Source organism: Rhipicephalus microplus, chromosome 2 (genome assembly GCF_043290135.1).
Source record: "Rhipicephalus microplus isolate Deutch F79 chromosome 2, USDA_Rmic, whole genome shotgun sequence".
Classification (NCBI taxonomy): domain Eukaryota; kingdom Metazoa; phylum Arthropoda; class Arachnida; order Ixodida; family Ixodidae; genus Rhipicephalus; species Rhipicephalus microplus.
In genome coordinates this window covers 92752736-92769101 of record NC_134701.1, presented here as the reverse complement: position 1 = coordinate 92769101, position 16366 = coordinate 92752736, and the positions used below count along the sequence as shown (strand labels likewise).

Sequence of the window (16366 nt, the reverse complement as noted above, 5' to 3'; positions counted from 1 at the left end):
GCTTGCATTCCAACAGCGAGGTTGCTTGAATTCCTGGAAATTATCGTTGCGTCTCTTTAGCCCACCTGCAAGAGTAAAGCCTTGAGAGAAGGAGAGCATATGTAAAGCTAAGAAGGTGATGGAAAAACTAAAGGAAGCGAAAGTTTGTTAGAAAGCTTACGGTAGCGAAAGACCGTTAGAGAAAGCATAGTTATTGGGAGAGGGTGAAAGTGGTTTAAGACCGGAAGGATTGATTGATTTGATTTATAAATGCAGTTTAACGTCCCAAGACACCATATGGTAATGAGAGACGCCGTAGTGGAGGCCTCCAGAAATTTTGACCACCTAGGGTTCTTTAACGTGCACCCAAATCTGAGCACATGGGCCTACAACACTTCCGTGTCCATCGTAAATGCAGCCGCCGCCGCCGGGATTCAAACCCGCGACCTGTGGGTCAGCAGCTGAGTACCTTAGCCACGAGACCACCGCGGCGGGGCAAAAGAGCGGAAGGAAAAAAGGCGATTCTAGCGCAGCACGTGGTAGGGAAGATTGACGCTGTTCATAAAATACGATATTTATTTCACAAGCGTTTTTTTATTGGCCTACCACCTTTTAATTATCGCCCTGTTATATTCGCTTGAATTTCTATTCATTTATTTGACAAATGTACCGTAAGGTGGTTTACAGGAAGTTGTTCCCAGTTGATAACGTGATAGCGTGGAAAAGCTCATTGTGCTGAAAAGTCGGCGTCAGCGTCAGTGTCGGCATCAGCGGCGTTGTCATTCATTGTAAGTGAAAAATTATACTGTCTTCCACAAACAAAAGTTTGAGATAGATAGACTGACAGACACAAAACATTATTGAGGTCCTGAGCAACACTACCTCAAGAAGGTAGAGCAGCGAGCAGCGGGCCGCTCCCACGCCAGAACGGGTAGGCCAATCCTCACCGCCGCGTCATGGGTCCTCTGGACAGCCCAGAGTTGATGAGCAAGTTCTGAGCTCCTTAGCGCAGAGCTCCATTCCTCTTCAATTATGTGCCGAGAATCGCGTGATGAGGGCACTAACAGAGCATGTGGTCTAACGTGAATACTGCGCCACAATCTGGGCATGTAGGATTAATGCTTTCAATAAACTGGCTGTGCGAACGAAGACTGGGGTACGACCAGGTTTGAAGCATGCGGAGGGTAGATACAAAAATTAATTGAAGGTAATATTCTGCCTGCATGAAATTAAAACTCTAGCCTTGTAGGTGGCAAGCAGGGGTTGTTATACCGAGCCACGCTAGTGCATCAGACAGCGGCGTACACAAAAAAGAAAAAAAAATGATATAAGAATCAGGCGTAGGGGCAGGAGCCTCCATAAGGTATGTAATGCTGTGTAGAAGAGCCGTGCCAATCACTGCTGGCATCAGAACATATATATTGTGCAATTAGTGTATGCAATTAAGTTGCCCAGCGATTACAATGTTCGGAGCTGCATAGGTGTTTGGCACCATTGGGATTTGCAGTGGGGGTTCGGCAATTGACAAAATGAAATATTTTAAAACAGTGGGCACACGGCCACATTATTCTCAGTAGGGATTTTAGGATATTTAGCAACGGCCAATGTTACGTGCATTGCAGAAGCGTTTTTTCCCTCATGGCATCGATGAAAGCGGTGCGCATGAGGCCTGGTTACGCTGCCATCTCTTTTCAAAGCTCAGAAGCCCACCATCTCTTTCACTCTTACCCCATCATTGCAGGGATGGGCCGACGTCAGCTTTCACGGTTCGTCTCAGATTCCGACACCCAATCTAGATGCCTTGGCTGCAGACGGTGTTATACTCAACAACTACTACGCCATGCCGTACTGTACGCCATCGAGGGCTGCCTTAATGACGGGACTTCACCCAATACACACAGGTAAGGCTGCAGTGATTCCGAGCGCAACACATTCCTGAGAAAATGCGCGACTTCACCTCAACGTTCTTATCCTTGATCCAGAGAAAACAACGAATTTGTTATAGCCTGTGTTTATTAGGTTACCACTTCTTAATCGGAGCACCTAGTTCAACCTAATTCTTACAAAATTAGGAGTGTAACTGAAAGTAACCGTCCCGCGCTTGATGCCTGTTACGCTGTTATAATGTTTTTACAACGAGCAGGTTCCTTTATACAACGGTTTTCCGGGACACCAGAGACATTCACGAAATGGTGAGCCCATTTGCACACAACATTCAATACGCACACACTATAGTCGAGCACACATGACATTGAGGAAATCTCAAAATAACAGAAAACTAACCAAGTTACACAAGTCTTCACGTAACTTTAGTTTAGCTGAGACACGAGTCTCGACGCGTGTCTCAGCCAGACCCGTTGGGGATGGCAGGTTGCAGAGTAAAAGTCAGTGCACGATTATTATTCGTGCACCTGAGGTTATAGTCGGTGCACCTTTTTATTAAAGCAGCTGGTCTAGGATGAGGCACCTACGTCGTAAGTGCGTCCCAGCCGGACACCTCCACCCGGGCTCGTGCCTGCAGGTCTGACGCCTCAGCATGTCCACGGGCGAAGGACATCTCGCAGCAGCAGCACGTTAGAGATGCGCGGCCATAACCTGTCGACACGTGCTACGACCCTCCAAGCTCATCTCGTCACCAAGGCAGAGGTCCCAAACACGACCATCAAGAAACATGGCTAATTTTCTTCGCCGCTTTTTTCGTACTCTCCCTTGCACCACCGTGCACGCGTCGCTGTTTCTTGCTCGCGCGCTTGTTGCCTTCTTCGACTAATGTTCCTTCTTCTTTAGCGTCTGCTGTGCGAATACTCGTGCAGATTTTGTCTCCTTTTTTTATCCATGTTGTGATAGCATGTGCTTAGCACGCCAGTGCACTTCACTCATCACAATGCAGGGAACTGCTTAGCAAAGGCAGAGGCTGCGTGGTGGTCTGACCGTAAAAATAAAGAAATTGGTTTCATTCAAATTATATTTTGTTTTCCTAGTACTTTCGTTATTTCTTGTACAAAATAAGTTCCATGTCAATGTTATTGGCATGGTTCAACCGATCTCACACGGTGAACTCGAGGCGGCTTCGAACCAACATGTTTCTTGACCAAGTGCACCTAAATCGCATCTAGCCCGTAGTATAACCAGCAAGAAGGCTCGTGGTAATTATGCAGCGAAAAACACGCCACCCCATAATGCACTGTCTGGGAATGTGCACATATAAAGAATATAAACGAAGTATGCTCAGAAAAGCTCAGGGCACGCTGACAAGCTCCACTGATCTGCTCAGATCAGCACGATCAAACATGGGCTGTTCAACCAGCACATGACTCGGCTGGCTGGAAGATTTCAATGTTTCTCCACCACCTCATACACTGCCTGGGTCCAGACCACAACCCACTGGCCTGAATAAAGTGGTTCACTCACTCATTCAGTCACTCACTCATTGATTGAGCACTATAACTTAACATGTTGCGTTGGGTTAGGAGGCGTAACAACTACCCGCAAATCATCAAACGCAACACAGCGTGCAGTATTTATAGTCTTGGGGGTAGTCTGAATCAGGATTATCATTGAAAGGCCTGTCAGTTACGCCAATCTCCCATCCAGAAAGATCCTCTGCAACACGTGCGCCAACAGCATGAAACTAACATGCTTTACTTATTCACATTCACAAAGCCTTTCTTTTTTTGCTGCTACCGGCTAACTCCATTGTCGACGCGTTGGCGCAATGCAAAGTTGGAAGCAGAATAAACCTCGCCCCGCATAGATTGATAGCGTCACCATATGAAGCGATGAACATATAGAGAAGGCTGCGATGAAATCTGTGCCAGCGAAAGCTGATGCGAATTTCATCACTGCAGTTCTGCGCACGTACTCTTGGTTTATACTCTGTAAGCTCGTGCTCGTATTGGGGGTGATAGTATAAGTTATTAGGGGCCCTGATACAGAGCTGGCCATAATGCGAAAGCATCACCGGCTGTCGCCCCCAGCACAAGGCTTTTTTCGTCGCAACACGAGAAACAAGACTTTAGTTGAGTAAAGTACACGACCTCAGAAACTCGAATCGCGATGTTTTTTTTAAAATCTATAATAAATACTTATATAATGATATTTATGGCTCCTACCAGTTGTGTTTCCTATTATGTCGAGTTTTTAGGACTACGAAAACAGGTAGGCTGGTAAAATAATCATGACTATTTTTATGAAATCACCTTTTTGTAAATTTCGGTCCCATTAAAACAAGACAGTGCATTTGCGAAGCGAAGTCACACAGCTGGAAACGTAGCGAAATAAATGATAAAGTGGCAGTTAGGCTGAAATAAGTATTCTTAATTATTATACAAAAAAATTATGAGAAGCCCAACTGAAACGATACTAAACTGATCTTTGGCAAACTGTGTACACGAAGACAGCCAACAATTGTGGTATGATGAGTGTTTCGCACTAAAGGCTAAAGACCGATGATTGCTCATTCCCTTTTGTATCACTGTTTGCAGCCACAAGCTTCTGCAGATTGAACAATTTCAGAAGTGAAGCCCATATCCTTCGCTTGTTATGTGTACGAGGTCTATATCGGCCAATTCTACGGCATTTAATTCCTCGTGTAGGAGCGCAAAGATTTCTTGGACTAATTTATCTTCGAAAAGTTTCTCTCGCTTGAAGTGGCTGCCAACTATATAATGAGGAACAAGCAAAAGACAATTCTAGCGTTTGAAAAGGAGTAAAGAAGTAATATTTGGCGGCAAAAGAGAATTGTAACGTTTGAAAAGGAATCAAAGAAGTAATATTTCGTGGTAATTTCTAAGACCATTTCATGTGCTATAGGCTTTGTGTCCTCTTGGCTACATGATGCTTTTTGCGGCTTTGAGGTGCCTTCGAAACACGGTGATTTCTGCGGTTATCCGTCACTTAAGAATGTCTCAAATATTTTAATTCTTTTTGGTAGTTTGGGGCGGTGAAAAATGAGAGGCCACTTGCTGAAGCTCCTAACTATACAAGAAAATCACATATTTTCAAGACTTATACGCGGTAAACAGCTCCCTTCATCTGATTCGACAATATGAGGTTTGAAGCTAGCTAAGGAAAAACACCAAGCCTACCCGGAAAGACCTGCTACTAAACATAAGCTAGAAGAGTGGCATTCGTAAGTCCCGTTGTAAAATCTCTTAGAGCTAGCAATACAAATACACTTGCAAGGTACCCAAGCACTACGCCATGAACCATAATTTTTCTGAAGTTGAGGACCACCCAGTACGCCATTTGTTTTCAACCTGCTGAGGTGGAAGGTAGCCGCTACAAGAATTAGAGACATTAGTTGCGCTTTTTAGATGTTCTAGCTGCGGACAATGCAGAATGGTGACAGAGTCTTTTGTAATGAGTCAGAAGGACTCTGCGACCTATTCGGTCACAAAGTTTGACCTCTGTGAAGCCTTGTCATTATTTTAATCTTCCACCACGCTATATTACCCATGTTGGCGCAGTTTCTTTCTGACATGAAGCCTATACCAGTTCTTTCTTCAAGGGAGATCCAAGCAGCGCAGAGTTTTGTAGTATATCCCCATTTGCCACGCAGATACTTGGCAGATGTTCAACTTTAGATATATATTGCTCATTCTGTTTTTTTTTCGCTCAATACCGGTTATGAACACTGGAGGCAGCGGTGGACAGCTACAGTGCCGCAAACAACTGTTGTTGCGACCTCATAACAGCTTTCATCCTAAAACAGTGCAAAAATACAGGCCTTCTTGATCTAGTCCTTGTCTTGTGGCGCTCTTGTTAGTCGCATTTTCTCTAAACATCGGCGTCACTGTTCGAACTGTTTCACTGTGTCGATCATTGAGAACGCAGGTTAAGTAACGCTGAAATCTAACGTTACCTCATAGCCGTGAAAAATCACGTAAGCAATCCATTATCATTGTGGGGTATCTTTACTATACAAAAGTTGGACGGAAATAAGGGAGGGGGGTGCAAGGCATTTTACTCCCCAAACACACACATACGTGTTGTATGTATATATACGTATACGATTATGAACAACGTCGATAATACATCTACAAAAACACAATGCAATACTATTTTTTTCTCTCAACACTTTGAGCTGGTAATCCAGCCTTCTAATAATGTAAGTGAAATGGCCCAATTCTGAGCAAGGGGCGGATCACGAATTTTCTAGGCTGAAGATGAACATAAAAAAATTGGAAAAAAAACGTAGCTGATCCTTTTGTGTAATCGGTTAGCACAAAAGTGAAACGTGGCTTCGATGAGGCAGGTCAGCGTTTTTTGTGCATTGTTTCGCTACAAGGATGAAGAATGAACGCTACAGCAACCAACTGTAATGTCAGACAAATAACGGCGAGCCGCTGGAAATGTGCAGCGTGCAGCTCAAGCCGACTTGATTGGTATGTAGAGTGTAAGGTCCCAAAACCACCATACGATTATGAGAGACGCCGTAGTAGAGGGCTCCGGAAACTTCAACCACCTGGTGTTCTTTGCCATACACGAAATCTGAGCACACGGGCGTACATCATTTTTGCCTCCATCAAAAATGCAGCCTCTGAAGGCGGGGTTGGATCCCAAGACAGGCGGGTCAACAGCCGAGTACCTTAGCCACTAAACCACCACGACAGGGCAGCTCAAGCCGAAAGTGTGCACAGAATCAGCATAAACAGGAAGAGCGCGGACTAAGAACTGTCACAGCTTCACATTAAGAGCGTACTGCTCTAACAGAAAGACGCACGAGACGAACGCACAACTATTCGCAAGTTTCGTCACCTATAGGGGGCGCACAAGCTGGCTCGATATGACGCCCACAGAGAGTATCGGAGTCGTTAAGCACATGTGTGGCCCGCATTGTGGTTTTTTTTTTTTTTGCTTTGCGATGGCACTACTTTTTTGGAAGTCACCTAGACGATTTTGAGAGGATTTTGAAGTCACCTAGACGTGCCACCTAGACGATTAAAAACTCGGATTCAATGGCTCGTTGAAGGCGAATCTGATGTTATATTGGGGCAGGGCCACTCCAGAAAGAAGTCGACAGTACGCCAGTACACAAACACACGTCACAGATATATGACACACTTCGCACCTATATATGAATACACACTAGGGCTCACATGCCCGTGGAAAAGATATCGAAATAATCAGAATATCCAGCCTACAGTTCAGGTTAGAGACATCGTTGCCTGGGCCATCATTGTAGTCTCGTCGGAACTTTGCGGCGGCGAAGCTCCTTTGATGCGGCGCCGGCGCGTGCGATGACAACTAAGTTGTCTCGACGCCACGGTCGGCTAACCACAGTCGACGACAGACGGGTTGCGACGGCAGGTAGTTGTGCCCTTGGACACAAGCAGTGTGGCACGAAGATCCACGCTAGCCCTCCTGAACCAGCGGGACAAGGCCAGGTTTCTAGAACCCTGGCTCAGGAACAAGCAGGTAGGCTCAAAAGCATGGCACCAGCTCTCCTAAACCAGTCGTCCAGTAGTAGAGTGAGTCCAACGCCACGTGGGCTGTCCTGGGCCTGTCACCTAGCGGAGGCCGAGCACCCAGCTGGTACAAAGGTAGCGACGTGACTGGGGTGGAACCTATGGGCCAGACGCCCAACGAGGTAGTCTTGCCTCGAACGCTGCACCTCGCACTGCTGCATCTTGGTCCCAAATCCACGAGTCCTGCCTCGAACGCTGCACCTCGCACGGCTGCATCTTGGTCCCGAACCCACGAGGCCACGGCTTACGATCTGTCGCCGTCTTCATCATCGTTCCGCACGGCAAACACTCGAGGTCTGTGTTTCAGTTTCACAAACACGACACATCACATCACCCCTTTTTCGTGAAAGTTGTTTACAGCTATTCTGCTACGAGGGTGCGGGGCGAAGCAAGGGGCAGTGTTCTATATGCTGACTGTAGTGTTCTCAAGGACATGGTAGCAGACGCTTTACAAAACGCTGCGTACAGTTCAACTATACAAGACAACTATCATTTTAAATAGTAACTACGAGTGACTGGATTCACAAGTGAGGGTTAGTGGTTTCCATAAAACATGGACTACCTGGCCGGCAGTTATGCGCGGCTCAAGTAGTCGGCTCCAACATTGTCACAATGCTTTATGTAATGCACCGAAAAGGAATACTTCTGCACGAGTAGACTCCACCGCAACGCTCGGTCGTTCATGCGTTTTGCAGTATTCGAATACTGCAATGGCTGGTGATCGGACTGAATGACAAGGGGTTTGCCATAGAGATGTGAAATTTTTGCACTTCCCTTACAAGTGCACGACATTCCTGTTCGATTGTTGAATTACGGGTTTCTCGAGGAAATAAATTACGACTTGCGTAAGCAACAGGGTGCAGCACCTGATCCTTCTCCAGCTGGACCAATAGTGCGGCCAGGCTTGTGTTGGAGACATCCGTAAAAAGCACGAACTCTTTCGAGATGTCCGGACCGACAAGGATGGGAGCCTCACTGAGCTGCTTCTTCAAGGCCATAAACATTTGTTCTTGAGTTGGGCCCCAGGAAACAGTGTGGCTCTGTCCCTTCCTTGTGAGGTCCGTCAGTGGCTTGGTCAGTTCGGCGTAGTTAGGAATAAACTTTCTGCATTAGCCGGTCAAACCAAGGAACGACTGCACTGCTTTTTTGTTCGCAGGGCGTTTCAAAGCCAGAATATTGTCGAGCGTTTTGAGAAGTGGTTGAACTGCGTTCTCCCCAATCCGATGTCCCAAAAAGGATATGCTCCGCTCTCCTATTTCATATTTGCTTGGTTTTATGGTAAGGTGAGCTTGCCTGATTCACTCAAAAACTTTTCTGGGGGTGTCAACGCGTTGTTTCCACGTGTCGGTTGCAATAGTTAGGTGATGGAAATAATCGTGAACGTTGCCGACACAACCCAATACAGATGTCATAAGACGTGCGAATACCGCCGGCGCCAATTTAATACCGAACGGCATGTAGATGAAATGAAAGAGTGCAGACATGCTGGAGAAAGCAGTTTTTTCACGACTCTGATGATCCATCGGTACTGGCCAGTATCCTTTCGTGAAATCAATTTTGTATAAAAACTGTTTTTGTCCCACAAGTTCAAGAACTACATCGATGCGCGGTATTGGCTCGCAATCAAGGACCACAATCTTGTTCGATTCTTGGAAGTTTATGCACAACCGGATCATGTTGTCCGGCTTTTTTACCACGACGATGAGAACATGATACGGTGACTTAGGCCGCTCAATAATGCTGAATTTCAGCATCTCTTGCACTTCTTTTTTGACGTTTTCTTGCAAGGCAAGAGGGATAGGGTATTGCGGAACGTGCACGGGCTTATTGGAGGTCAGACGTAGCGAACACTCCAGTAACGCTGTCTTCGCTGGTAAGTCTGAATAAATGTCCGCATACTCCTGAAATAGGGCTTGCACACTTTGAACTAGTTCGGCACTATGGTTCGGTGATAGTTTGACATCTGCGTAGAACTGCGTACGAGACAAGCTCAATAGTGGCATTTGTTTTACTTTTTCATCCTCGGAGAATTTGCTTTGGGCCCCCTCAACAACTGATATATGTTTCGGTCTTGTCGGCTCGCACTCTTCGTATTTTTTCAGCATGTTTATGTGGAAGATCTTGTTTTTTCCGCAAACATTGATGACGTAATCAACGTCATTCTTTCGGGCAATGACAGGAAACGGCCCTATCCACAGCATCAAAAGCCTGTTGGAGTCAGTTGGCAGCTAAATTAAAACCTTTTCGACAGGGCATAACTTCTTTGGGCGACTTTTCCTGTCATAATAGGTCTTTTGTTTGACCCGAGCTTTATCCAGCTGCTCGTGTGCTATTGTGCAAGTAGCCTCTAGGCGATTGCGCAGATTGAAAACGTAGGTGTAAGTCGTCCGTGTTTCAGAGCCAAGCACCACATTCGTCCACAGCTATGTCAACATAGTCAGTGGTCCTTGGACGTGGCGGCCGCAAATGAGTTGGAACAGAGAGAATCTGAGGCTTGCCTGTGGGACTTCCTCTTGACGCGAAGAGCGGTGGGGCGAGGTACCTATCCCTAGAGCGGGGTCTCTCTTGGCACATTCTCTTCAACATAGTCTTGAGGGTGCCATTAATTTACTCTATGAGACCATTCGCCGTCGCGTAATAGGGCGTCGTCTTCAGCAACTTCAAAGAGAGAAGCCGACTAACCTCTTTCATTAGTTCCGAGGTAAAATTTGCCCTTTGCTTAGTGACCTTTTCATTTGGCAAGCCGATACGAGAAAAAATCTCGATCAGTGCTTCCACTACATGAAAATCATCGTTTGTTGGCAGTGCTACAGCGTCAAGATACCGAGCAACAAAATAAATTAATGTTAGGACGAATCAGTTCCCGGGATCATACCTTGAGGAAAAGAGGCTGATTAAGTGAACCGCGACCCTTTCAAAAGGTGTCCGGATAAGATGCATGTTGCGTAGTGGTGCGATTCCTATTTTCCGTTTCGCGGTAGTTTTTTGGCATTTGTCACAAGGCTTGACAAAGCGCTTGACGTCTCTGGTCAGGTCAGGCCAGGCCAATAAATATCTTCGAGAACGAGATCAGTAGTTCTTTTGATGACCTGGTGTCTCGCCATGATACTTGCATGAGCAATGTCGAGGATGCCTTCTCGGAATGGTTTTGGAGTGACCATTTGTTTAAACGTTCTGCCCGTCATAAGGTGGTGGCGACAATAAAACAATCCTTTACCTTCAATAAACTCATATCAGTGGCTCTTTCCCGATTTGAACTCTTTATTGACTTTTGCGATAGTGGGTTCCAGGGTCGGATCCTTTCGCCGCTCCTCGACGAGTTGTGCTCTTTTAACGTCGGGCAACAGTGTTGTTGAAACATACAAAGGTGTGCTCTTTTCTTGATCGAGTTGTTTGTGTCTGGCGTTCACCACGCTAGAAGAAACCAATGTTGAGTTGACAGGAAACTTAGTCGTAGGTGCTTACACTAGTAACTCATCCACTTGTGTACGAGCCGTCTACTCCTCTCAGAATCTGGATCATATGGTTCTCGGACGCCTGGTAGGTTTGCCAAGACGAGGTCATAGAGGGGTTGGTCCATACAAGCCACTCTCATCCTCCCTGTGAAATAGTGTGCGTTTACGTGTACCTCAGCTTCCGTGAGATGGCTAGATGACCCGTCTAGCAGAACGACACTGATTGTCTCACCTGTCAAGCAGACGTCAGGAATGAGTTCCTGTCGGACGATTGTCGTGTTGTATCCTGTGTCACCGAGTACTAGAGCCTCTCTTCCTAGCAATGCACCTCGAACCACTGGCATCCCGTCGACCAGGAAATATATTGCATCCTGCACGGTGTCGTCGCCATGGTGACTGGAAAAAGGAACCTTCCTTCCTGGATGTCTATACGCTTTTCTAGTACGAGCTTGGAAGGTTCGAATTCGGTAAAAGCGCAGGAAGAACTCGTGTTGTCGTCTCGAGAATTGCTTCGGTAATTGTTTTCCAAGTGCCCCGTTTCGCCACAAGACTTGCACTTGAGCATCTGCTTAGGCGGACTGTGGAAGTCGGGAGCCAAATGTCCAAAATTATGACAAAGTATGCAATTCAGAGCTACCTCCCGCGGCGCTTCGGTGGCTTTCCACTTGGAATCCTTCGCAGTTTCAGGACCTTTTCCCATATTAGGCAATTTCTGGGCCTGAAGGAATCGGTCCGTACGGTTAGCGAGTTCATATATTGATCTACATCCTGACTCTTTTAGGAAAACTACCAGTCTTAGATGGCAACAACGCAAGAATTGCTCAGCAATGACGTGTTTTTTTAGACCTTCATAGGTTTTGGATACGTTTGCCATGTCGATTCAATGGTCTAAATAGCTGGAAAGTCTTGCTGCTGTCTCCCAGTTTCGCCATCTGATGCTCGCGCTTTCCTAAAATTCGCCTGATAACCTTGAGCTGTGAACTGGAATCACTGCAGTAGCGCTTTCTTTACTTTCTGGTAAGACAGCGAATCGGCGGCAGTCGTCCGGCCGATCACGGTTAACGCGTCTCCCGTTAGGCACATGCTTACAGCGAGACCCCATTTTTCTTCCGACCAATTCTGTACGGTCATGACGTGCTCGAAACGCTGAAGTACGCATACAAATCATCGCGTGTCTCGTCGAACAATGGCAGTAACTTCTGCGGATTCACGGATGAGTAGGTGCTAAGCGAAGGCAAATCCTCAGTCGCTCCTACTGGCATATTCTTGGCTCCTTCCTGAAGTTTTAGCATAAGCTCAAGAATTTCGCACTGCCTCTCGTTACGCAGCTCCCTCATCCCTTAGCTTAGCTTGCTGGGCATCAATCTACTTGTGGCACTCTGCACCTGCCAAGCGTACTTGGAGCCCTACAGCTGTGAGTTTATCTAATTCTATGGTGTAGTCCGGACGTGTGTGTTAGCACTGGAACGGAACTGTCTTATTTCACTGTTTCAACGAGCGGATCCTGGCAGGCTCGCCAGTTTGTGATGCTATATTGGGGCAGGACTACTCCAGAAAGAAGTCGAGAGTACGTGGTACGCAAACACTAGTCACAGGTATATTTCACATGCTTCGCACCTCTACATGAATACACACTAGGACTAACATGCACGCGAATAAGATATGGAAATAAAGAGATTCTCCGGCCTACAGTTCAGGTTAGTGACATCGTTGCCTGGGCCGTCGTTGTAGTCTCGTCGGAACCTTGCGGTGGTGAAGTTCCATTGATGCGGTGCCGCCACGTGCGGTGACAACTCGGTTGTCTCGACGTCACGGTCGGCTAACCGGAGTCGACGACACACGGGCTGCGGTGGCAGGTAGTTGTGCCCATGGACACCAGCAGTGTGGCACGAAGATTCACGCTAGCCCTCTTGGACCAGCGGGACAAGGCCAGGTTTCAAGAACCCTGGCTCAGGAACAGGAAGGCAGGCTCAGGAACCCAGCGCCAGCTTTCCTGGACCAGTCATTCAGTGGTAGAGCGGGTCGAACGCTACGTCGGCCGTCCTGGGCCTGTCATCTAGAGGAGGCCGAGCACCCAGCTGGTAGAAAGGTAGTGACATGGCCGGAGTGAAACCTATGGGCCAGACGCCCTACGAAGTAGTCCCACCTCGAACGCTGCGCCTCACACTGCTGCATTTTGGTTCCAAAACCGCGAGGCCACGGCTCACGAGCTGTCGTCGTCTTCATCGTCGATTTTGCACTGAACATACGCGCATAAATTCCATCATTTTCGCCACCACACAGAACACAATCGAGGTCGGTGCTTCGGTTTCACAACCACGGCAAATATTATCACAGCGATGAGGTCGTGAATGCCAAACATATCACTTGTTGTGGCGTGCAATGTCCATGCACGTTGCCTTCCGCTGAAGACGTGCCTCACGATGATTGCGTGGTTTGTCACGCGAAACCCCAAATACTGCTATAACATTCTCTATTTCCTTTCACGTCCCCTGTTTTAAGCGGGTATTACCGATCTAAGATTTCACTAATTTATCGTGACACCGATGTTTTTGACGTATTTTTTTATTAAGTCAGAACATTGCTGCAAAGGCGGGCAATGAACGCGATAACAACAAATCGGAAGGTAACGCGTGGTATCGCAAGCAGATCGGAACGTGCCCCACGTTTCTCATGCGCAAATGACGCACGAAACGTATACTGACAGGTACAGATAAAAGCGAATCAGCGTCTCAATTGTTACTTCGCTGTGTTTGAAATTCGCTCCCTTTTTGAAAACGGAGACTGTGCAATGATCACAGTGACATCTGTGCGCCCGGTAACTACAACGGAAACGTTCTAGTGAAAGCCCAGCACCCGCCAAAACGTACATACACATGCTACGAGCGCCGGTGCCCCAGTGCTACTACGATCCCTGAAAAAATTACGCTGTTGGCAACGGGGCGGCGTGACACCTTACGGAACTTGCGAATATGCAGGACGAGCGCGAACAACTGTCAAAATTATTACTTATTCGTGCGGGAGCAGCGTGCTTCTTTCGTAAACGTGGCTGAGCGCGCGATCAGGAGAGGCCCCATTCTAGCTCACTCTAGCCATGTCCTGTGCGCCTATGGAAATGCGAGAGGCGACAGCGTTTAGATCACGCGCCCAGCTCAAAAGTCGGCGAAACGGGGAAAGTACCACACTCGTTTTCTTTTGCCGCTGCGCGTTATCGTGTCCAGCTCTCTTGCCTCTCTACTGTGTCACCGTGCTGGTGGTCGTTTGCTGAAATGCATATATAACGAAATTTGTTCGACAAGATAAATCTGTAGGATGGATACGAATGACAGGTGGTGCAGAAAAATCATGGCTTGCATTTCAACTGCTGCATGGTTTACGTCCGGCATTCGTCGTGTGCTCGCGGCTGGTCGGCTTTCTTGATGTTCACCGAACTTGATAATACGTGGGATTTGACGTACACAACTGCGAAGTGTTAGTACGGCAATCATGCATGTCAGTGTTGGCGTGATTTGTTTGTCATGCTCTTCATGCGCTTGCGGTCAATTGGATAGCTTCACATACGCCCGTACTGGTAGTGCATGACGTGACTGTATAGCGAACATAAGTAACAGGTTTTAATAGAAAAAATTATGACGCGGATGTCATGTAAGTGATGATTTACCTGCCGTGCTTGGGCTGCACTCGAGGCTGGTTCGCTACATTTAGGTACACCAAAATTGGTAAGGCATGACATTTCTGAATGATGAACGTCAATGAATGGTTGTAACCAGAAAACATAACATGCTTCTCGTCCCCAAATTCATGTCCGTCATTCGTCATACAGCTCACTCCCGCCATACCAATTTTGGTATATACCATGTTAGTGTACCAGGAGCGTGTCAAAGAAGCACCGCTAATATTGTGCATGTCAATATTTCCATGTTACCACCTGTGCCTAATTTTTGTCATATCGTAACGTGACAAAACACAATTTTTTGCTTTATATTAGGATGGCGAATCGGCCACGAGAACAATATTAGTGATGCATTTAGATCATGCAGCGCATAGCATGCATGTTACGATCTTTAAGTTTACACATGTTGTTTGACTTCACTATACAGTCAACTCATGTAATACCAATTTAGGTGTCCCTCAAGCTGGTGAATGGGCCGCCAGCAAGTCCAGAGCATGGTAATTAGCAACTGCTTCGTGCCATACCTGGCCTGCAAGCAAAAAGTTTCACGCTACTGCACGGCATTTACGTTTCTCAAGCACATATATCTTGTCATAGCAAGCCTACATCTATATGTGTACTTGAAGTGCCGACAAATACAAAAAAGGTCTACGATAAAAACAGATTTCGCGTCAGCGATCGGAGAGTAACTATTTTTGATAAGTACGAAGTTCTACTTCGTGAGTCTGTACACTTAGGAATTTATGACGTCCATTTGCAGCATGCTTAAAGGAACGATGTATTGTCTTCGAAGTATTGGTATAGCAGAAACAATTCAGTTCAGCCCTTAGATGGTTGAAGTATCGAATGATGCAGTTTATACTTCTCACCTTTATGTGAGTTTGCATGTATACTCTCAAACCAAGAAGCATCGGGATGCATGTTCGATAAAGCTGGATATATAGGAGCAGTCACAGCGTCCATGGTCGAATGTGCACCAAGCTCTTTTGTGAAAAAGATTCTTCATTTTGCGTTCGTAAAATATTCGATGAAAATGACGTGGAACTTATCGGGAAGTAAGCATAGGAATCTTCGATTTTTATTCACATCAGGACAGTAAATTGTTTCCAGCTGTCTGCAGCCCAAGGGCGGCGTGAATGATTTCGTCCTTGCGCTGCCTATCCGGACGCCTCTTCTTCTGTTATTAGCGGTAAAGTGCTTAGCTGCTCATATACGAACTGATTGATGTCAGACTGAAAGAGTAACTGAAGACGAGATACGTTAATTATAATATAAAGTCGTGCAAGCGATGTCTCGAAATGTTGCAACGTTCTCGCATCATGCAAAGTCATGCGCGTATCTCGCAAGCAGTCGATCTCGAAATACGTCTATAATTTAAATTTAGTGAACTTGGCATATGTCGACAATTAGAGATATCTTGGCGTGCTTATTTTTAACACTTTGACATGGTGGGTTTACATTACACTAAGTCGCTGACCCCTCAAAAAAATTTTGGTTACATCCGAAGGACATTAAGCTATCACTTCTACAGTCCATGAAATTGCGTACGTAACCTACGTTCATAAGAAGCTCGAATACGCATCTTTTATTTTGAGCCATCACCAATCCTATCTCCATTATTTTGTTGGAACCCCTTGAGAATAGGGCTGGCCGGTTTATCACGTTCAGTTACAATCCCTAATCAAGCATCACTTTAATGAAGGAGGGTTTAGACTCCCAGAATCTAGCTGACAGACGCATGTTATCTGGACTTGCTTTATTTCATTAGTTATATTAGTCTTTTCCTCACT

At 46.4% G+C, this 16366-nt stretch overlaps 1 protein-coding gene across 4 annotated transcripts in view; it reads left to right on the top strand.

Moving 5' to 3' along the window:
• LOC119169810 (arylsulfatase B) overlaps positions 1-16366 on the top strand; it is a 188215-nt gene that overhangs the window by 113885 nt on the left and 57964 nt on the right. For all 4 annotated transcript variants that reach the window (XM_075886649.1, XM_075886648.1, XM_075886650.1 and 1 more), the window contains one exon: positions 1721-1880. In XM_075886649.1, the coding sequence (XP_075742764.1) occupies positions 1721-1880 (160 nt within the window). The remainder of the gene's footprint in view (positions 1-1720; positions 1881-16366) is intronic.